The following is a 24,186-nucleotide window of genomic DNA, read 5'->3' as shown; positions in this document are numbered from 1 at the left end:
GGACTCTATAGAGACGACAGTTTAGCTCTATTTAGCAAATGGCAAAATGTGGGGGGAGCCGGGGGGGGTGATCTTTAATAAGCCATGCCAGGCTTGCCAGCGCTATATTTATATGGCTGAATTTGTGTTATTAAGTGAGAGGTGTGTTTGTGTCAGTGTGTATTTCAGTGTGTGTGTCGGTTTTGTCAGTGTGTACATGTGTGCCTAGGCTTTGTCAGTGTGTGCTGTGTGTGTCAGTCTGTGTGTGTATAGGTTTTGTCAGTGCAGTGTGTGTGTCTGTGTCAATGTGGGTGTGTGTATGTGTTAGTGTGTGTGTGTGTGTGTATAGGTTTTGTCAGTGCAGTGTGTGTGCCTGTGTCAGTGTGTGTTTAGGCTTTGTCAGTGTGTCTGTGTGTCAGTCTGTGTGTGTATAGGCTTTGTCAGTGCAGTGTGTGTGTCTGTGTCAGTGTGTGTGTGTGTCTAGGCCATACTTGCCGCTCCCGACACCCCACAAGATTAGGCAAGTCCCCCGGAATGGCTGTCGGCACCCCGCACCAGCAGCAAAAGTGGACGGTCCGGGGGTGCGATGACGCGATTCGCAATAATATTGGCATTATAAAGCAGGGGCGGGGCCACTATGACGCGATCGCATCGGCACGCCCCCGATCCGCCCACTTGAACCGCCCCCACCCTCCCTGCTGGACAGGCTTTGTCAGTGTGTGTGTGTGTGTGTGTGTGTGTGCCTGTGTCTGTGTCAGTGTATAGGCATGGTCAGTGCAGTTTGTGTGTCTGTGTATAGGGTTTGTCAGTGCAGTGTGTTTCTTTGTCAGTGCAGTGTGTGTGTGAGTGTGTGTGTGTGTATAGGCATGGTCAGTGCAGTGTGTGTGTCTTTGTCAGTGTGTGTGTGTGTGTGTGTATAGGCATGGTCAGTGCAGTGTGTGTCTTTGTCAGTGTGTGTGTCTAGGCTTTGTCAGTGTGTGTGTCTGTGTCAGTGTGTGTGTGTCTCAGTGTGTGTGTGTTGGTTTTGTCAGTGTGTGTGTGTGTAGGCTTTGTCAGTGCAGTGTGTGTGTGTATAGGCATGGTCAGTGCAGTGTGTGTCTTTGTCAGTGTGTGTGTCTAGGCTTTGTCAGTGTGTGTGTCTGTGTCAGTGCAGTGTGTGTCTTTGTCAGTGCAGTGTGTGTGTGTATAGGCATGGTCAGTGCAGTGTGTGTGTCTTTGTCAGTGTGTGTGTGTGTGTGTGTGTGTGTGTGTGTGTGTGTGTATAGACATGGTCAGTGCAGTGTGTGTCTTTGTCAGTGTGTGTGTCTAGGCTTTGTCAGTGTGTGTGTCAGTGTCAGTGTGTGTGTGTCTCAGTGTGTGTGTGTCGGTTTTGTCAGTGTGTGTGTGTAGGCTTTGTCAGTGCAGTGTGTGTCTGTGTCAGTGTGTGCGTTTAGGCTTTGTCAGTGTGTGTGTATGTGTGTGCGTGTATATGTCACTGTGTATGTTTGGGGTGCCGCCTTTTTATTTTTTGGAGGAGCTGAAAAGCTCTACATAAATATAGACCAGTAGACTCCAAGTAATAAAGTTCAACAGCCGGGGTGCAGATCCTAAGAACTAAGCAGACAGCTCAGTCTTGATCATACAATCACATACAGGCAGCGCTCCTCGGGTACTCAGTAATCCAAGCTTGTTAATCTATTACTGTGCAACGTTTCAGATGCAATTATTACATATTTTGTCAAGGCATTGACAAAATATGTAATAAATTCATCTGAAACGTTGCACAGTAATAGATTAACAAGCTTGCATTATTGAGTATTGATTATTGAGTACCCGAGGACTAGTGCTGCCTGTATGTGGTTAGATTATTTGCCATTGGTTTTGTAACCAAGTATTGGAAACCCCCTTTCAAAATCCTGCGTTTGCCACTGATGAGGACCTGTGAAGCCTTTCTAGCTTTGCTGGATCCTTGTTGGGTTAAACAAATATGAGTATACCCAGATTATTGCCATGCATGTGCATCTCACTCTGACATTACATGGCAGCGGAATCGGTATGATTTATTGCTTGTCCGGCGGTTGGAATCCCGACAGCGGCTGGCCAACATGGGTGAAAATCCCGATCGTCCCCAGGTAAGTATTCACTAACCTAACCTCCCCCCACTAACCCTCCTTAGGGCAGCCTAACCTTAACCTTGACCCCAGGGCCTAACCCTAATCCCCCCTCTAAGTGCCTAAACCTAACCCCCCATTCCCCGCCGCTTAAACCTAAGTCCCCCGGGGGTGCCTAACCCTAAATCCCCCCCCAGGGGGGGTGTCTAATCCTAACTCTCCCTCCCCCTAGCCTCCTAACCCTAAACTCCCGGGGGGGTGCCTAACCCTAAGTCCCCCCGGGAGCCCTAGGCCTAACCCTCCCTCTCCTGTGGCTGTCCGCGCTCGGAGCCCGGCATCTCTTTGATCGGGATGCCAGGCACCGGTCTCCTGGTGTCGGTAAAATGACAGGCGTCTAGATTTAGACGCCTGTCATTTAACCCTCGCTGGGATAAAGCAGTTGGGAAGCCGCCTGTCGGGATTAAGTCTGCCGGCTTCCCAACTGCATACCATGGCAGCATTATGCGAATGACTAGAAGACGAAACTACCAAGGAGAGGGATATCTCAAACACAGGTAGATGTGTAAGTATGGCTGTGAAAAGCAGCGATACAAAACTATAGGTGCCAGTGAGGTGAACAGATCTCCAGTGAACCCTAATAGGGAAACCAACAGCACAATGCACAGCATTGTTCCCAAGTAATGAGGAAGGGATTAAGCATCTACATATAAAGTAATGACTTCATTTATGGCTACAGCCATTTCTTAAGATCTCTTTGATTCGTGTTAGATTGTGCCCTGTCATTTATGCCTACCTCCGCTCATAGCCAACGCACCACATCTGTCCCACGCATCCTTGTTTCCAAACTTTCACCATCTGACTGTAGGCCTCAACCACCGGCTGTTTGTGGGCTACCACGGACAGTTCCCTCTCTGGACACACGTTCGGCCTTAGGGGGGGAAAAAAGATACAAATGACAGTAGTTACAAGCCAACAAGCTAAATCCTAATATGCATCAGGACTCAGATTTACACATGGCGAAATAGAATAACATTTAATAAACAATGGAAAAATTATTTCTGATTACATTACGGGACAATGGAGTATTATCCGGACCATGACCAAATGTCGGTGGTCAAAAATCAGTTGATTTCGATGGCATATTTTGCCCATTCAAGCATAATTTTTTTCTTCCAAAACCTTCTTTTTAACGTTAGGCTTACAGTATATCACTAGGCAAAGATGTTTGATTGCGATACCCTGGGACACAGCACAAAGCTGCTCCCTTTATCGAATGCAGTGTGCATAGCACCCACAGCTGTACATATGCCATAACTCTGTCTGATTATATAAATAGATGGCTGAGTAGCACATACTGTAAGACGGTTTCACGGGCTACATAACAGAACGTATCAGCACAGACTTCAAGAGCGAAACATGAGAAGCTTAGAGGAGAGAAGGGACAGTAGGTGAAGTGATAGAAACATTCACATATATCAGTATATTAGTATTTAGAGATCAGGAATCCTGTGTATTTATAGAACATGGGGGGACACTTTGAAATTTGCAGGAAGACACAAATGTTACAGTAAGAAGAACTGTTTTTTCAAGGAAGCGTGTTAGATCCATGGAATAGTCTCCCAGCTGCTGTGGTGGGGACTCTTATAGGAACTGGTATGAAATACCGCCGGCCGCATGTTCGATTCCCGGCAGCGGCAGCCCGACTTCAGCAGAGATCGCGGCAGCGGAAGCCCGACAGCGCTGGAAATCCTGATCGTGGATAGGTGAGTATCTACTAACCTAACCCCCCTAACCCTAACCCTCCTTAGGGGTGCCTAACCCTAACCTCCCCCCCAAGTGCCTAACCCTAATCCCCCCTCTAAGTGCCTAACCCTAACCACCCCCTTCCCCGCTGCCTAAACCTAAGTCCCCCGGGGGGGTGCCTAACCCTAAATCCCCCCCGGGGTGCCTAACCCTCCCTCCCCCTAGCCTAACCCTAACCCAAAGTCCCCCCCGGGAGCCCTAAACCTAACCCCCCCCCCGCGCATCACTATGATCGGGATGCCGGGCGCCGGTCTCCCGGCGTCGGGGAAATGCCAGGCGTCTAGAAATGCCGGGCGTCTAGACGCCCGGCATTTCACCCTTGCCGGGATATGACAGTCGGGAAGCCGGCTGCCGGTATTTAGGCAGTCGGCTTCCCGATTGCATACCCTCTTACAGTATCATACAAAATTAATGTCAAATTAAACATATGCAGTGTCGGACTGGGGCATGAAAAGGTCCCCGGGTGAATGCAGTGGTAGGGGCCAATGTTTAAGGGGTGCGGCCAACCATCACAGAGTCTTGGGAAATCTACTGTATCTATCTATCTATACAGTACATGTGGAATAATCTACCAGATTATGCACTGTACTGACTACAGCACAGTCCTGGGAATGCAGTATAATGTAATGTCATTTATGAATAATAATGATGATACTGGCTATAAATACACACATTAATGCACTCTACATATGATACGGGATCCCCATAAACACCAGCCAGTGTACAAAACTCGATGAGAGCTGCATAAGGTCTAGTAAAGGGAAAATACCTACCACTATAAAAGAAAAAAGAAAAAGGATAAATTATCTAAATTATTACCACTGGGATGAATTATGCATTGATCATTTTTTCTATTCATATTACAACTACATAGTAGTTTGCATTATGCTATAATTTAAATGTTATTTTCACACAATAAAACATTAGATCTGTTAAGTGCTAATTCTGACTGGCAGGAGGGTGGAACTTGGTGTAGTTTCTATAGAAACAAACCAAGCCCCCATGTACATCCATGTTTCTGCTCTGCCAGGTAACTGGCCATCTCAGGGGCATAATTATCAATTATTGGATTTTAAAGTAATTTCTTATTGCCGCTGTGTTCCCTGGCCTCATGGGGAAGGGCCAGGGAAGAGATAGGGGCGGCCAGGAGATGCTGGGGATAAAAGAAGAGGAAGTTACAAGTGAGAATGATAATAAACAGGAAAATTGACAGGCCCAAATAGCGCCCCCTGCCCTGTGGTGCCCTGTGCCATGGCACTGGTCACACTACCCTAGTCACGGCCCTGTCGGCGATGTGTAAGAAGTGAAATAATTGCAGACGCGATAATTTCACTCATCTTTCTGGACCACGCGGCGATAGGGCACCTGTGCGCTCTGCTGACCACGCATGTGCAGCGGCCATTGCCGGGGAGGGTTCCTACGGAGCATTCTGGAGCTTGGTAAAACTGACAGCCTAGCAGGCCCCATAGAACCCTATAGGGGGCTGGTTCTGCTGTTGGAAATGGAGAGGCTGCGGCAGATATCTCCCTCCGTGGTACATTCAGGGGATCCTTAATATTTGAGAAGGGATGTAGTCATCATCCCGGCGTGCGGGATGCCAGCGGACAAAATACCGGCGCCGAAATCCCAACAGCGTTGGGATCCCGGCACTAGTATCCCGACCGCCGGCATCCCGAGGGTATCGGGTGTTAGGGGGAGAGTATGGGTTAGGTTTAGGGGGAGGGGAGGTTAGGTTTAGCACCGGGAGAGGGAGTGTTAGGTTTAGGGTGTAGGGCGAGGGAGGTTAGGTTTAGGCACTAGGGGGGAGGCTAGGGTTAGGCACAGGGGAGGGAGGGGTAAGGGTTAGACTTACCTTCTGTCCTAATAGGTGTTGGGATCCTGCTGTCGGTATTTTGACCAGTGGCATCCCAACCACCGGGATCTCATGCCCAACCCGTTAGACAATACCCCCTGAATATGTCTGTTTGCTGCGGATATCCCACAAATATTGTGTAATAAATATGCTGCTAATGTAACACTGTATAATTCAGTGTGCAGTCTGGAACCTGACCCCTAGAGGGAGGGGGTGGGCCCGCAGGCAGTGAGGCCCACCAGGGATTTCCCCTGTACCCCTGTGGGCCAGTCTGACCTTGAACATACTGTATGATAATGTTCAGACTTCAGATTCTGATTAGGAAAAGGTAGGTGTATGTAGGAGAGATGCACTAAGCCTTGGAGAGAGATAAAGTACCAACCCATCAGCTCCTAACTGTCACGTTGCAGGCTGTGTTTGAAAGATGTCAAATAGGAGCTGATGGGTTGGTACTTATCTCTTTATCTACAACGTCCACATACATGTTTAATTAGGGGAGAGCAGCAGCTCCATATATGAGACATATCACCGGTTTATTTATATATTTATTATTATAGGATCTAGGCCGGCAGCAATGGAGCTTATGCAGGGTGAGCTACATACTGTATCAGTAATGCAGACAACATTGTCCGGGCACTTGCAGTAGATGGGAAGGAGTTGGAGAGCGGCCTAGCACTGGATAAAGTTATTGTAGCATCTCCTCTTGCACGATAGTCATGCCCATTCTGGTGGCATGGCCTGGGAACTCTCCCATACACACCCTGCCATGCCCATTCTGGTGGCGTGGCCTGGGAGCTCTCCCATACACACCCTGCCATGCCCATTCTGGTGGCGTGGCCTGGGAGCTCTCCCATACACACCCTGCCATGCCCATTCTGGTGGCGTGGCCTGGGAACTCTCCCATACATACTCTGCCATGCCCATTCAAGTGGCGTGGCCTGGGAGCTCTCCCATACACACCCTGCCATGCCCATTCTGGTGGCGTGGCCTACGAACTCTCCATACATACCCTGCCATGCCCATTCAGGTGGCGTGGCCTGGGAGCTCTCCCATACACACCCTGCCATGCCCATTCTGGTGGCATGGCCTGGGAACTCTCCCATACACACCCTGCCATGCCCATTCTGGTGGCATGGCCCTGCCATTCAGGTGGCGTGGCCTGGGAGCCCTCCCATACACGCCCTGCATATGTTCCTGACACTGGGCTAGTCCAAGCATGAAATGCACGTCCCCATTCACATTCAGGATACATTAAAGTATTTATCACTATCTATTATTTTTTTTTAATTCTGATTTATTTCCAGACTTCTTTGGACCTAATTGTGAAAAGCTATGTACATTGTAAGGTTGTTATTTCTTATTTACAGTATTTGCAATTGAATGTATGAAATTCACACCGCAATCATCTTTCACCAGGTGAACCAGAGACATGTGAGATGAATTGTTCCATGTGCCCCTGGGAGTGCAGCGAGGCGGAAATATCAGTATCTGTAGCGTGCAATAATGTAACCGTTGTGTCATATATCCGGCCTCCCCCCACTGTAGAACCAGTGCTTTCACTGAATACATCTTTCCTATTATTCCCCCTAAAATACTGCTCTGTTTTCAATCTGTTATGGTTTCGGATGGCGTAGCGGTTAGCATTACCAGCACTGAGCTCATGAGTTCAATATCCAGTTATGACCTTTATCTGTGTAGAGTTTGTATGTTCTCCCTGTGTTTACGTGGGTTTCCTCCGGGTGCTCCGGTTTCCTCCAATACTCCAGAAACATGATGCTAAGTAATTTAGATTCTGACCAAAAAAATTAACCCTAGGGGTTTATTTACTAAGCGTCTGGATCTAAAACCTGGCACTTCCAATCATGTTTAGCCCCGAAATTCAAAACATCTTACTAGCAAAACACGACTAGCAAAAGCATTACCCTTTTAAATTTCGGGATTAAACACAATCGGAAGCGTCAGGTTTTAGAAGCCGACACTTAGTAAATAAACCTCCTAATGTGTTTCCATGTGATAAAGAATAGATTGTAAGCTCCACTGGGGCAGAGACTGATGTGAAGGGCTGATATATTTTCTGTACAGCGCTGCGTAATATGTGCGCGCTACATAAATAACTTATTAAAAAAATTTTTTACATGTGGGAAAGTTATGTCTTTGTAATGGAAGGTGTAATAGGCATCCTATTTAAAGTATAGGACAAGAACGAATCACTACCAGATCATGACTGTTGGAAAATGAAAGTCTTTCTGTAAGGAATGCTCTTAAAAATGCTTCATTTCATCCCTTTTTCTCACTTCAACAATTTTGCTCCACAAAGTTAAATCTTGTTTCATCCTACTCAACAAACCCAGCCAAACTGCTGCACCTGTTCTGTACTTTGCCAAAACTTTACTGTAAGTGTAGCTGCTCTGTGATCATGCATACATGACAATAACCTATTCATTTCCTTGTGTAGCAGTGCTCCTCAAAGTGACTACAGAAGGATGAACTGGGGTATATATATATACATGATGTCCCTTTTTATATTGTAGTGCTCCTCACAGTGACTGTTAGGGGAGGTACCTTGGGATCCTGTACAGTTGTATAATATCTCACTCCTCATTAAAGGCCGTTAGCGGCGGAACCCGGCGGGGTGCCGGCATCGGCAAGTGTGTACACACTTGCCATTGCCGGGAGCGATGGAGTGACAGCGGGGGTCATGTTGCAATCGGCAGCATGGCTACTTGCTGACGATATCGCCCGTCGGGGCATGCATGCAGGTCCAACGGATGATGGCGCTGACGATGCATGGGGGTGCGCATCATCAGCGACATAGTCGGTACACACTCGCTGATGTGGACGATATGTCGTCCGACCCGCCGGTCCCTACATAAGATAAATAGCAGTGCTCCTCAAAGTAACTGTGGAGAAAGCCATACTGTACAGGTCATGTATAATTATCTGTCTACCGTACATGTTAAAAAATTAATACCTACTTAACTTGTGTTGCATACTTAAGTTTCCCATCTACTTGGAGAAGTGGTCGTGATGGCTTGTGTGAGTGTACATGTGTGTGTGCATGTATGTATTATTAAACTTGTACTGTCACGGTGTGTGTGTTCTGTGTTTTTTTTTATATTTCTTTCGCTGTATGACAACAGGTACCAGCGGGCCCATAATGCCCCGCATGCTGGTACTTGTGGTTCTCCAAGTACCAGCATGCGGGGGAGGCTTGCTGGGACCTGGAGTTCCACAGCAAAAGACAATATTATCTGATCTTTTATTTTACACAACACTACACTGTCAACCCGGCACCCACCGGCCAGGGGTGCCGGGGATAGCCCCGGGCTATCAGCCTAGGCTTGGGGCGCCCTGGAGTAGGGGTCCCCTTTATTGGGGGGGTCCCCAGGGATCCCTGGCCTGGGCTGACTAGCAGTCAGGGGTAATGCTTTGGCCGGCGGACCCAGTGAAAGGGTTTCCCTGGCCATGCTTAGTTTCATGACCCTGGTTTCTTCCTGCCTGGTGGCAGAGCCTCAGGTATCTCACAGCCCTACAAGATCTCCATCCAGCACAGAGAACTCTGCCATGCTTTGTTTCTCTCTGTAACAGGAGAGAAGTGTATGCATATGCTTAACCCCCTTTTAGTGGCCACGGATTAGAGGTAGGGCTGTGCGCCGGACCATTTTTGCCGGATTTGGATTTGGTTCTAATTCATCGTCCGGCTTTGGATTTGGATTTGCCAAACTGTGGTGACTGGATTTGGATTTGAATCTTTTTTTTTACAAAAATTTACAAAAAAAGCTAAAATCACATAAATTGGTCCTTTTTTTTCTTCTTAGAGTATCATTAACCTCAATAACATTAATTTCCAGTCATTTATAGTCAATTTAGACCACCTCACAGCTTATAATATGGTTTTCAACATTATTGGCAAAAGGTTGCAGTGAGCTGGCTGGTTACTAAGCGACAAAGCAGCGGCACAACGACACAGACACCACAGTATAAAGCACATCTATGACACATTGCCACACAGCAGTGGCAGAAATGAAAAGTAGTGCACCCACCCAGTGGGGTACAGCCAGCAGAATCACAGTACTTGTTTACATATTGGGCTACGGCCCAAGGAGTCACAGTGCACAATCTTATTCACATTACACCACACATAGTGCCCCTGATTCACATTACACCATAAAGTAGTGTCTCTTATTTATGTTACCACACACAGTAGTGCCCCTTTTACACAATGCCCACAGTAGTGCCCCTTTTACACAATGCCCACAGTAGTGACCCTTATACACAAAGCCCACAGTAGTAATGCCCCTTATACAATGCCCACAGTAGTGTCCCTTTTACACAATGCCCACAGTAATGACCCTTATACACAAAGCCCACAGTAGTAATGCCCCTTATACAATGCCCACAGTAGTAGTGCCACTTATACAATGCCCCCAGCAGTGGTGTCCATTACACAATGCCCCCAGTAGTGGTGCCCCCTATGCAGTGCCCCCAGTAATAGTATGCCCCCCATTAGCATGCCCCCAGTTGTATGCCCCCCAGTAGTAGTGCCCCCATTAGCATGCCCCAAGTAGTAAGCCCCCAGTAGTAGTGCCCCCATTAACATGCCCCCAGTAGTGGTATGCCCCCCATTAGCAGGCCCCCATTAGTAGTATGCCCCCCCATTAGCAGGCCCCCAGTAGTAGTATGCCCCCCATTAGCAGGCCCCCAGTAGTAGTATGCCCCCCAGAAATGCCCCCTTACCTGAATCCCCGCTCCCGCCGCCGTCGGCTCTACTCTGCTGAATAATGCGCGGAGGGAGCCGGAAGATGGAGCTAATGAGTGAGCTCCAACCGGCTCCCTCTGTGCAGCAGCCAATGAGAGTCTGCCTGACTCTCATTGGCTGCTATTATAAACACACAGCTGCCGCTGGTGGCTGTGTGTTTTTTGTCTGTGTAGGGCAGACCGCTATCACAGCATTCTGCCCTACATTAGAGGAGCCGTGACGTCGGATTCTCTCGCGAGAATCCGACATCAGGAGGCTGCGGCTTGGCCTCGAACGGGGATCCGAGTCAGGCAGGGAACACCCGAACAGCGTTCGGGTGGACTCGGATTCCCAATGTTTGGAGCGGTTCGGATTCCACAGAATCCGAACCGCTCATCTCTAATTAGAGGTGTCAGTGATGGGCAAGTACAGGGCTGTAACTAGGGTAGTGCGACCAGTGCCATGGCACAGGGCACCGCAGTGCAGGGGGCGCTGTTTGGGCCTGTCAATTTTCTGTTTATTATCATTCTCACTTGTAGCTTTTATCCCCAGCATCTCCTGGCCTCCCCTATCTCTTCTCTGCCTCTTCCCCCTGAAGCCACAGCCCTTTTTTGGGGCTGTTATCTCCCTATTTTAAAAATAGGGGGGAGCGCCAATGCTCTTTCTGGCACAGGGCACCAAAAAGTCTAGTTATGGCTCTGGTTAAGCATGTTCAAATGTCAAACTCGAATTGAAAAAGGTGTTCTATTTGAGATTTCTATTTGGGTTCGTTTTAGCGTCTTTTGCGGTCAATTTGCACTATATTTTGGCCGCGATTACAAATTCGAATCCTTTGTAAATTGCTAGGTCCTATTGATGTCAATGCCAAAAGGCTGCTGAGTTGGATCGATGGTCTATTTGTCTGAAAACATGTTACCGTCCAAGTTTCAGGTGTTCTCGACAGATTTTTCCCCTTATTGTTTACTTACATTGTGGATTGTAGACTAACCAAAAGGGGATGGGGTTAATATACCTACGGCCAGGATGCTGGCTGCCGAAATCCCAATCAGTGTTAGATGACCGACGCCGGAATCCCAACATGGCTGGAGATGCCAACACCAGCATCCCGATCGTAAGGATAGTGGGGCCGGGTAGGTGTTAGCTGGTTAGGTTTAGGCACCCGTGGGGAGTTAGGGTTAGGCTCAAGACAGGGGGGGGTTAGGGTTAGGCACCACCGGGGAGAGCTTAGGGTTAGGCACTAAGGGGGGAGGGTTAGGTTTAGTCACTTACCGGGAGGATTCGGGTACAGTAAAGGAGGGTTATGTGGTGAATAGGGCAGGGAAACACTACTCACCGTTTCCCTGTCAAGACTGTAGGCATCGGGATACCGTTGTCAGTCTATTGACAGCTGGCATCCCAACTGTCGGGATATCATACAGATTCCTTCTAGAGCTGTGTGTTTATGGCAGCATCTAGATGCCCTTCACCGAACGGACCCTAACGTCATCAGTTACTATCCAACGTCATTCCTTACTATCCACGCGGGGAGAGAGGTGGAATATAAACCTGTGGCGAGTGAAGCGAGCCACTGTTCCTGAAGTGTGGCGAGCGGACAAATTTCTTCTTTTGGTGGCTTTTATGGGCATGGACAACACTTCCGCCCTCACTCCTCGCCACATCCAGGTCCTTAGGATGAAGGGGAAATATAACCTACCATGTGTTTATGGACAGTACTGTTGGTATTCATTTGCAGTATGCTTATATTTATTACATTGTATGTCATTTTGCTTTTTTTTTTTCAGCTTCATCATTAAAAAGCTCCTGGATAATGTGATTTTGAAAGATATAAAATATTACTTTGATCTCTGTATATGCTTAGACCAGGAAACTAAAGTCATTGCTGTACACGTATTAAGGAAATATTGCCATCTATGCACTTATTTATTTTATATTATACCGTTGGAATTTATTGCAAATGGTTGTGATAATTCTTCCATTCTTTGGAAACTTGCCAAGGGATCATTAATACCTCCCCCTCTGTATGTACCACAGATTAGGATCTCACCCAGCGCTGATGTGAAAATAAATTGTCTGCTACATCCTGCTTTACAGCGCAGGGGTGAAATGCCACTGATAACCGAGGACTAATAGTCGCATAAATCAGCGCTGCTCCTACGTACTCCTGCAAGTGCTCAGACCAGGTTGCTTCAATTTAATGCCTTCATCATGTTCAAAGTATTTTGAAGTTTTAGAACAACATGGAGTGAAATGATTTTTTGTTTTGGTTTTGAACAAGAAACTAAACCCAAAAAGTACATATTCTACTATCTTATTGAAGATAAGCTACGTTCCAACCATTCTGAATTCGATGGGATGGTCCCGACCTTCGGGACATTGGGAGGTATTGCTGTTGCTGCATGCAACTAAAACTGGGTACACACTATGCAATGTCATTCATACAGCCGACGAACCACATATCGGTAAGTGCTTCTCTACACGTATAGAGACAATGGGGTATATTTACTAAAGTGAGAGTTTTTAGAAGTAGAGATGTTTCCCATAGCAACCAATCAGATTCTAGCTATTATCTTCTAGAAGGTGCTAGTTAAAATGTTAAGTAGAATCTGATTGGTTGCTATTAAAGTGAGAGTTTTTAGAAGTGGAAATGTTGCCCATAGCAACCAATCAGATTCTAGCTATTATCTTCTAGAAGGTGCTAGTTAAAATGTTAAGTAGAATCCGATTGGTTGTTATGGTCAACATCTCCACTTCTAAAAACTCTTTCAGATTTTCAGATATGTGTGTAAAAGACATCGGTCACAGACGTATCAGGTCAGCCCTGCAGCACTGATGCCGATATATCTTACAGGTATGTCGGTACATCTGCCTGTGTGTACGGGCGACCCGCCGACCACCCGTACGCTGGGCTTGATTCAGACATACGCAATGCCAATAATTTAGCAGGACGAGCGATTGTTTGCTATTGCGCATGTGCGAATGTCACACTGCTCCCGTGCAGCGATTGCCTTGCGATTACTCTCATACATTGTAATCACTCACAAATTGAGTGATAGGCAGTCAGCGTTGGGGGGGGGGAGGTGACTGGGGGTGGTTAGAAAAACGCAAGCGTGTCTGACTGTTTATACGCCGTTTCATGGGCGTGCATATAATTAGCCATTGCGATCGCCTTTGGAATATGAAAGCTGTCTGCATGTCAGGGGGAGCTGCATTGTTTGCAGCTGGTCAGACGTGACTTACAAGATGTGTGACTGCCTGATGTGCATCGATAGTACCGATGTTTTTGCTGTTGTACATCATCGGATGGATATGAGAAGGCAGCAGTGGGCGTCGCTATGCTATGAAAGGCATTAGCATATTTTAGCAACTGCGATCCATGAGAGAATGCAGTTGCGATTGCATTAGAGTAAAACCTCTGAATCAGGCCCACTGGTTGCAGGAACTGCCGATCCTGACATCACAACTGGGTGGGCAAATATAAATGCCCGCCAAGTTGTGATGTCTGGCCAGACATATCGGGAGGCCAATTGGTAAGTGTGTAAAGCTTACCTAATCGGCCAAGTGTGTGCCTAACCCTAACCTTCCCCCCTAGTGCCTAACCTTAAGCTCTCCCTCCTCGCACCCTAAATCTAACCCTCCCCCTAGTGCCTAACGCTAACCCCTAAACCTAACCCCTGATACTTACCTTCAGGATGCCGGCGGTCAGTATACTGGAGCCGGGATCCCGACTGCTGTCGGGATTCCGGAGCCGGTAAATAGACCGTCGGCATTCCGTATAGCGGGATGCTGACTACATCCCGTAGATATAGCCATATTCGGGTGTGGTGGGTATTACCGCTGACCGCATGGCCGACGGTTCAAATCCCAACAGAGGAAGCCCGGCAGGGGTGAGGATCTCGATCACTAATTAAGGTAAGTGCTGCTAACCCTACTCCTAACCCTAAGCTCCCCCCGGGGGTGCCTAACCCTAATCCCCCCTTCCCCTAGCCTAAACCTAACCCTCCCAGGGGGGTGCCTGACCCTAAGTGCCCCTGGGAGCCTTAAAACTAACCCCCCCCCACGGCTGTCCGTGCCCGGCGTCCGGCTTACCTTCATTCGGTATGCAATCATTATCATTCGACACCTGGAGCTGTTAGCTGCTTACATTTGTATTCTTTAAACAAACGTCTTGTTGTCTAGAGGTGCTCTGATGTCTTAATAGAGTTGATGTCACATTCTATGACTTAAGAAGTGGCGGTGAATGTCTTTTGAAGGTTTTTTCCTTCCCTTAGGATGGTACAAATTGCATGCACTCTTCTCAAATTGAGTTTGTAATTTTAATCATATCTTATGGAGAAAGGCTAGTGTAACGACTGGCGGGGTCTTTTACGAGTAGAAGCAATTACAACCAGAGCCTTCTGTACATTTTATACATAAAAAATAATACTAATAATTTTACTTAACTGGGCTTTTCTATCACATTTGCTCAAAGCAGTTTGACAGATTAATTTGAAAACCATTGAAAACAATTATTTGAACATCAAAAATACCAGGGACACAGCTCTTGTCCATGAGTCCCTACAGGATGGTAAAACCCTATTTTGAGGGTGCATTTTCATGCTCATTACCTCAGTTTATCTGCAAAAGAGGCAACAGACTTCAACGTAGCTGTCCACTTCCCTCTCTTCCGTTTCTACTAGGCACATTAGGAGCGGGTTTAGGCAACAAGTGACTCTACACATACTTGACTACGGGCGAATTTGGGAATGCTCTCCCATATTCCTGAATCCTGAGAGAAAAGATTAGCTCCACAGCGGCTTGGTGTCACGGTTCACGGTGGATCACATCATGGATGCTTCTTGGATCGGCGGGTTGGAGCTGAAAATTTAAAGGGGCACTAACATTCAGTGTAAAGCACGCCGGGCTACACACTGAGGAGCTCATTCAGAGCCGCTCTCAAGCGGCCGCTCGCTCGTGGCCGATGATAAGCGACCGCACATGCGTACGCTTCATTCTGCGCGTGCGCGAACTCCTCGGAGCGATCGGAATCCGCTCGCTCGCCCAGAAAAGAAAGCCCAGTGTAATGAGTGACAGGAGAGGCCATTTGTGGGCGGTAACAGGGGCAAGACTCTAATAATGCTTGTGGTAGGGTAAGGCAACCACAAGCGCTGCGATCGCTTCCGATTGTCCTCGATGTACCAATGTTTTGATACACTTCCTGGAGATGACGTGCACTAGTGGGCGTCTCCACATTTGCTAAAGGGCATCTATAGGGACAAAGTGATCGCTCACCAAAACAAAGTGGGCGTGCTTATGCCTTTCTGAGCGAGCGTCTGCCATGCCGTCACTTAGCCGAATTTGCATACGCTGGGGGCGACCGATCGCATTCAGCGAGCGGGTCTGAATCAGGTCCTGAATGTTAGTGCCACTTTAAAATTCAAGCTCTAACCCACCATAAATATAGCCCACTCCCTCCAGATACCCAGTTGTGAAGTTTCCGAACTGAGGCATCCTTCGCTGCTGCTGCTGTGTATGCCTGCAAAGCAGCGGATGATGGGATTTAAATAAATGCATGGAGGTATTTTTCCTGGACCGGGCAGAAAGCTGTCCACTGGTGCCTAGCTTCTACGATCATCTGGGCCCCGAAATCCACCTGGAGTAACCCAAGTCCTGTTCCATTTCCCTCCCATCTAGCTCTCTTCCACTCCAGATCCTCCCACCTTCGCTCCAGCTACTACCAGTAATCGAGGCTGTGGCCTCCAATGTGACCCAGGCCTCTCCTTTATCCCAGGCCCTGCTGCTTCATCCAACTACCAGCCTCTTCTCTGCTCCTGATCTTCTCAACATCGTTCAGGCACTGCACACCGCCTGCACCCATTGTAGATACGCCATTGTGCGGTCGCACACACACCGCCAAATGTTGCGGAACTCCTACAGTGCACATTTTTTCCTGGTCAACACAAGATAGCAATGTTGGTGGCCATGAGGTTCTGGTGTTCTGACCATTTCTCTGGCACTTTGCAGCCATTGCTTTTAAATAAATTGCACCCACAGCGTCCCACCCAATTGCTGTCCATGTCTATAACAATATCGCCTGCGTTTCTTAAAGTTCCACTAAAAGGTAGACCGAGAAACGTCTTTCCTGGGGCAGCTGAGCTGTCTGTTCAGACTTTTTGTTTCACATGTTTCGAGTTTAGACATCTCTAATTCAATAACATGGGACCGACAGCAAAATTGTTTTGATACCAAAACCATAAAGTCAGGACATCCATGTAACCTTTTTCTTCGTCTAAATACCATATCCCTCTTGTACTTATGCACAACACAGTCTGGAACACTACTTGGCATTAGTTTTTCAGAACATGAATTATACTATCTATAGTATTTTTTTCTCCTGGTTTGTACAGAATTTAGTTGTCCTGAGTAATAAACATTTGTGTGTTCATTTTCTGAAATGCTGACTTCCAGAAAAGCAGCAGGGACCATCCTAACCTGCAGGGGGCACCATTTTCAAAGTAGTTTCTCGCAAAAATCGCCTCCTGTGCTCATCAATCTCCTGCCAAGAGCGGACAGACATACAGAAAATAACGCAGAGGAATAGATGGGGCAGAGATCACTCTGAGTTCCCTGCAAAGAAGATTTAGATGTAGAATGATCTTCTTGAAATGTCCTTTATAACTGCCTGGAGTTTAGAGGACATTGCAAATCTTCCACTGCTGAGAACTGTGACCTGTCCTCAGGATGAAAACATAGGTTTCGAATGTGCTTTTTCCACCTCTTTTTTTACATGAATCCATTGAGGGACAAAAAAGAAGATTTAATATAATTAAAAATATGTTGACAGGACACAATTTAAGCAGGTTGGAAGATTTGAAAAATCAATGTACATGAATGCAAGGCTACAGTTACCTCTGCCTGATGGCTGCATTGTGTTACCCTACAGAGTTAGTACTCATATGCCCATGCAAGTCCTGGTGCCAATATCACAATACACACCGAGAACTCAGTGCCCCCCTCCCTTGGGCTCCCAAAATTCCTTATTATTCCAGAGCTCGGAAAAGCCTGATAGTGTTTAGCACTCGGCTTACAGTCTTTAGGAGTGGGGGAAGTCACTAATTCTATATATGTGTGTAAAAGGCCCTAATCACAGCCGTGCAGCGCTATGGTGCATTATCTGGTCTGGTAATCACTGTCTCCGACCTGCCAGTCACTTCATATTTTATCCATAAATTGACATTTCTGTTCTCGTGCTTGAAAATCAGCAGCCTTGAATATATATTTCCCAAATGATGATATTATTCCAAAGCATATATTTAGAAATGTGTCATACTCATTATCTTTTTCCTAATGGTCTCTCATTAGACTTCAGTTAACAGTTCATAGGAGACAAAACTAATGGCCAGGCAACACATGAAAGCTAAAAGGTCGCCTTTAAATGTCTTTATTAGATGGCTTTTTACGGTAGAAATGGGGTTTAAATACAGCTTTGCATTGGCTATAAAGGGAGTTAATTAGAGGTGCCAAGTGCCATAAAACAAAATGTGAGGTGTAATTTTAGATTAGAATAACTTATAAGGCAACTCACATTGACTTTATTTAAATTACTATTCACATCTTAAATTAAATAAATTGCATCACTTACAATATAAAAGTTAGATCTCTACTTTTAATTTTAATAATTTTACCATATTTCTGAACCCTCAGGGCTGAGGGTAATTTGTCCTAGAGGAGGCAGCCATTTTGTCATGATACTATAGGATTTAATGTCACAAGTTCTAGGCTACATCCTGGTAAATATTGATGGGTTTGGTCCAGCAGATGGCTGCCCCTGCTGTGTATTGCTGACAGGTATTCTCTATATCAAGATGACACAATAATGTTGGTAACAAGATAATTAAATCAAGAGGGCAATTGCAGAGCCGTAACTAGACTTTTTGGTGCCCTGTGCCAGAGAGAGCATTGGCGCCCCCCCCCCCATTTTTTAAATAGGAACAGAAGACAGTGCACTTGAAAAAGGGCCATGGCCTCATGGGGAAGGGCCAGGGAAGAGATAGGGGAGGCCAGGAGATGCTGGGGATAAAAGAAGAGGAAGCTACAAGTGAGAATGATAATAGGAAAATTGACAGGTCCAAACAGCGCCCCCTGCCCTGCAGTGCCCTGTGCCATGGCACTGGTCGCACTACCCTAGTTACAGCCCGGGGCAATTGCCCAGGGCACTTTTGCACTGGGTACGGGCATCATGTGATCACAAACATGATAGACGATACATAGGGGGTCATTCAGACACGGTCGTTAGCGCCGATGTGCTCGGACCAAGTTGATGGCCCCCCACAGAGCATGCGTGAGACCCGCTACGACCGACAGTGCCGGTCGTAGTGGGTCTCGATCCAAACGGGGCGAGCTGTCGATGTTGATTGACAGCTCGAACCGTTTGGAAGGCAGACCGGGGGGGTGGCAGCCCAAACGGGGGCATTCCCATGGGAACGCCTACCGTTGGCGGCGGCTCCACTGACATCACTAGTGATGTCAGTGGAGAGCTTCCGGCTCAGACAGAGCCAGAAGCTCTCCGGGGCTTACGACAAGGGAAACCCTACCCTAGGGTCTCGTCATAAGCCCCGATGGTCGCGATGGTCTTGACCATCGCGACCATCACCTTAGGCGGCCGTAAGGCTGTGGGTGTTAACCCACAGCCTTACCACCGCAAAGGAGGACGTCTTGAAAATTCAAGACGTCCTCCCCTCATTCAGACCGACCGCACGCTCTGTGCGACCGGCTCTGAATGAGGTCCATAGTGCTGCCAATGGTCAGCTTTATACACTATGCCCATTATCAATGGACAAATAGAGGGAAGACATTGATAGCCATGGCAAGGAAAGAACTGATATATGGAAAGTATGTGGCGCTCTTTATTAATGACCCATCATACAGAAATAGTGGCCTGGATAGATCCAATTAAAATGTCAGGGACTCCTCTATGATCGCGGCCTGCTCCGTGACTCATTGATTCAGGTCAGTCCCATCCTTCTTGCTGTCTCTGAAAGTACTATAGTGTGCCCTCTGTATTGGCATACACCGTCCACGTCAAGTCATTGTCACTAAGCTGACGTAAAAGTCTCCACTTGCTCTTCAGCCCGATTGTTGAACTCATTGTGGGAAATGTTTCCTTTTTAGAACTTTTCTAATTCCCTTCACTTTTCCAAATATTAACAGGAGAGATGCAAACCTGCAGCTTTAATTGAAAACCTTAGAGCCGCAGGGTAGGGATTCCTCTGTCAGAGAGAGAGCCGAGTAGCGTGATTGGATAAGGTCCTGGTTATATGTGCGTGGCAGGACCCTTCTATATACAGATAAGGGCAGGGTCCCAGGGTAGTGGCTGAAAGCAAAGAACTACCATCACAAAGGAAGGGGCTTTAGTACTCCTCGTAAAGAAAGTGAACAACCTCTCATATTGGCAGATAAAATAGAATAACGTAATCGCCCCTGGAAAACAGGGTTGTGGGATACATGTTTAACTTACGTGTGAAATGAAGCAGTGCCTTGGGGCCGCTGGCCCATGTTGGTGTCTAAAGCTAACCTCATAATCTTGTACCAACCTTGAAGCTTTTATAGATGGATGCTATCATTAACATATGCATTTTTTTGGCCTTATTGCCCCTGCATGACCATTGCAGCAGTGTCGCTTTATAATGGGTGCAGTTTGTGTGCAGCTCACCCTGGGGATGCGGTTATTATCCTGGCTGTCAGGATGCCGACACTCAGAATCCCTGGGCCGGCATTGGGGTTAGGGGGAGGGTTAGAGTTTAGGCACTAGGAGGTGAGTTAGGGTTAAGCAGTAGGGGGCAGAGGGAGTTTATTTTTAGGCACTAGGGGGGGATGAGGTTTAGGCTGTGGGGAGGGGGAGGGGTAGAGGAAGGAGAGTATACTTACCTCCTTCTGTCAGGATTGTGACCCTGTCGCGATGCCAGCATCGGGATTCTGACCGCCGAGATGCCAAGCCGGCATCCCATACCCAACGCAGGGTCTCTCCCAACTGCTGTGGGCACCATCTGTTGGGTGCTCTCTAAGTAAACATGGTGCAGGCAGATGTGCCAATGGGAATCGGTATGTGCCAATGGGTGCTCTCTAAGTAAACATGGTGCAGGCAGATGTGCCAATGGGAATCGGCATCCCGGCAGAGGAGGAAATCCCGATCGTCCTTAGGTAAGTATATACTAACCTATTTCTACCCCCTATCCCTCCCTTAGGGGTGCCTAACCCTAACCTTCCCCTCCAGCGCCTAACCCTAATCTCCCCTCTAAGTGCCTAAACCTAAGTCCCCCGGGGGGGTGCCTAACCCAAGTCCCCCCCGGGCATGCCTAACGCTAACCCCCCCTTCCCCTAACCTCCCCCCGCATATCGACGCCTGTCTTTAGACCCTTGCCGGGATATGACAGTCGGGAAGCCGGCTGTGGGGGTTAGGTCCGCCGGCTTCCCGACTGCATACCATGCCAATGATAGCATGGTCTCTGGAATAATGTCAGTGGATTTGAAACCTTCTGCGCAGCTGTGTTCGCCATATCTCCGTAAAGAACTTGCACGCATGTGATCTAATTTCTGAAAACGCCCCCGCACTGCGGCCATCTGTACTGTCATAGCGTATAAGAAAGCCAGTTGTCTTGTTTGGATCTCATACAAAAGCTCAGTTACTGTATAATATTGTATATAATCTTTTGGTAGATACAAATCTCTCTAACATTATACTTCCCTGAATCAGGGTGAAAGAAATACCCTAAATTATTAATTGCCCGTCTCAAATTGACTCTCTGATCCGTAGTGTATAAATGGTTTCTGTCAGCGAAAAAAAAAAAGAATAATAAAAAAATGACACCCCCACCCTCCTAATCATCATCAAAGAATCTCCTAGCGGCCCCCTAGATAAATGATGCCACAATAGATACATTGTATCTCACATCTGGCTTAAGCCTATAAATCTCCGATTCATAACAAGAGAGTCTCTTTCTGTGTTTTCTTGTTGGTTATTGCAGGAACGTACAAAGTTGCCGATATTGCTGCACCTATAGGGTTAATTCACATACAAATGTTGGGACGTTAGTTATGACACCCAAATTCCACCTATAACCACAACAGACAGACAGACACCTGTTTCTAAAGACTCAGGTTTATGTGCATATTTCAAATAATATGTCAGTGATCTCTGCCACAACAAATTGCTCAACATTCTTATAGGCGAAGTTCTTTGGCCCCAATACACAAGCACACACACATATACTGTGTACACACACACAGGCCCAGCAACCGGTGGGGCTAAGGGGACACCCATACCGGGCCCTGAGGTCCAGAGGGGACCCGAGGACCGGACGGGCACAAAACGGGGCCTCGGACACCGGTCTCTGGGCCTGATTCAGACCCACTCGTAAGCGTCCGCACGCTGGCTCTGAGCAATGGTCGCACAACTGCGCATGCGTACGGTTCGCAATGCGCATGCGCAAACCAGTCATTGCGGTCGGAAATCGTGCGCTCGTAAAACACAGAGGGGCTGCTATTTTGAGTGACAGAATGTGCCATTTGTGGGTGGTAACGGGGGAAGGTGCTTGAAAAGTGGTGGTGCGAAAGCAGGCGTGCCCAACGGTCAAAAGGGCGTTTAATGGGAGTGCATAATTAGCAAAGGAGCATCATCGACCATGTCACTTGGTTGTCTTTTAGCTTGAACTGCTCGCAGTGATTATGGGAGGTAATTCCTACCTCAAGCGCTGCGAGCAGTTCAGATGCCGTTCGATGTTCCCAATTAATCTAATAAAAACAGGAGATGACGTGATTTGCGAACGGCAAAGGGGTGTCTTGAAAAAATAGCGAGCGCATTTAGCAGACGCTCGCACAGACAGAGGCGTCCTCACATCGCAAAGAGCGAGTGCTCAATTTAAATATCCGGCCCCTTTTTGAAAGCGAGCGGCCGCAAATAGCGTCCGGGTCTGAATCAGGCCCTCTGTTCCTGTCGGCGGGCCGCAGTCATCGAGACCCATAGCGGACGCCCAGCCCCAGCTCTGAGACCCTGTAGCCTGGCCTGGGCAGCGCTGAGTTCTTCCGGGTGGCTCAGCTGAAGCCTGGGCAGGGCCTGACCTTTAGGTGTCAATGCGGCGGCGTGACGTCATAGGTCACATCGCCGCATATCAGTCAGGTTGCGGTGTTGAGGGGATGGAAGTGGATAGATCCCCGGATGGTAGAGGAATAGGGGCTGGGGTAGGGGTAGATGATGGGTGCTGGGGACGAAAGAAGGTGAAGGGGGCATAAGAAGCTGATATGGCCTGGGGGCAGCGGAAGGTGATGGGAGCTGGGGATAGAAAAAGATGAAGGGGCATAGGAAGGTGAAATGGGCTGGGGGCAGCGGAAGGTGATGGGAGCTGGGGATAGAAAAAGATGAAGGGGCAGAGGAAGGTGACCTGGGCTGGGGGCAGAGGAAGGTGACCTGGGCTGGGGGCAGAGGAATGTAAAATGGGCTGGGGGCAGAGGAAGGTGATGGGGCTGGGGACAGTGGAAGGTGATGGGAGTTGGGGAAGAGTAAGGGGCAGAGGAAGGTGATTGGGCTGGGGACGGAGAAAGGTGAAGGGGGCAGAGGAACGTTCTTTTTTGGGCAGAGAACGGTGATAGGGGCTGTAATGCCCCTGTAACCACCCACAAACAGCCTCTCCTGTCACGCATTCCACTGGGCTGTCATGGGCAGGGCGAGCGAGCACATTCCGATCGCTCATACTAGTTTGCACACGCGCACTGTGAACTACACACATGCGCACATTAGTGAACATCGTCTGCAATGAGCGGCGGGTCTGAATCAGATCCAATGTTGTCAGATCACTGTGCTTAATACAGAAAGAAAAAAAATACCCTCATCTATTTTATCTTCTTTTGAGAGAGATATTTGCAGCATACGTACGTTGTATCTTATTACAGGGGCTAAAATGTTCACAACTGGAATTATCTCTTATGTACAAAGAAGCTGTTCTATAATTACAGCTTTCTATTACAAAGAGTCTAATGACAGATGAGATGGAAGAGGAGGCCTAAACACCTACATATCTGGTGATCAGCAGAGGGATGATCAGGTAATTACTAAACCCAGACCAGTACTAGTCAAATGCCCTCTCCCCTTCCTGTTCTGGCTGCAGTCCAGACTACACTGCGCTTTAGAACCTCCAGTCTGACTGGCTGCCAGTTCCACAGGAGGCATGGCACAGTATCTCGGTGGCACGGAGCCCTGGAACAAATTGCCTATTTAGAGATCGCCCAAAATGAAATTTTTACTCTTTTCATTCTCAGATCATGAACTCTTAAAGGAACGCAAATGATGTGTGCATTTTATTTTGCTCAAAATACCTGCTATCACCCAGATCAGCTTAGGCTGGAGAAGCACTTTGGATATTATCCTATAGAATGCATGCTGTGGGCACATGTAAAGGATTTATATCCTGTAGCAGAGATGAGTTTTACAATTGGGGGTGGGTTATCACCGTAGGATGGAAATATACTCTACAAAGTGAGATAAGCACATAAATTGCCAGCCCCTGTCATCCACCTAATGATCAGCCGATGACACATTGAGATTGCTGCTATGTAAATGGTGTTCCCAAAAATGCCTCTCCCTGTTACAGAGTTGCTTATTTACATATTATCACTATGATCTAAAAATCCCCATAACCCTCTAATTTCAGTGATGCTACCTCTACAATACTTCAATGTGAGACTCCTAGTCCTAC

The 24,186-nt window shown here is 47.6% G+C and overlaps 1 protein-coding gene across 2 annotated transcripts in view; it reads right to left on the bottom strand.

Moving 5' to 3' along the window:
* MEGF6 (multiple EGF like domains 6) overlaps positions 1-24,186 on the bottom strand; it is a 433,964-nt gene that overhangs the window by 391,730 nt on the left and 18,048 nt on the right. For both annotated transcript variants that reach the window (XM_088452600.1, XM_088452601.1), the window contains exon 2: positions 2,863-2,997. In XM_088452600.1, coding sequence (XP_088308726.1) covers positions 2,863-2,997 — 135 coding nt within the window. The remainder of the gene's footprint in view (positions 1-2,862; positions 2,998-24,186) is intronic.

The sequence above is a fragment of the Taudactylus pleione genome, unplaced genomic scaffold, assembly GCF_031769625.1.
Source record: "Taudactylus pleione unplaced genomic scaffold, aTauple2 ptg000554l, whole genome shotgun sequence".
NCBI classification, from domain to species: Eukaryota; Metazoa; Chordata; class Amphibia; order Anura; family Myobatrachidae; genus Taudactylus; species Taudactylus pleione.
The sequence above is the reverse complement of the archived record's forward strand: the minus strand, read 5'-3'. Positions and strand labels throughout refer to the sequence as shown.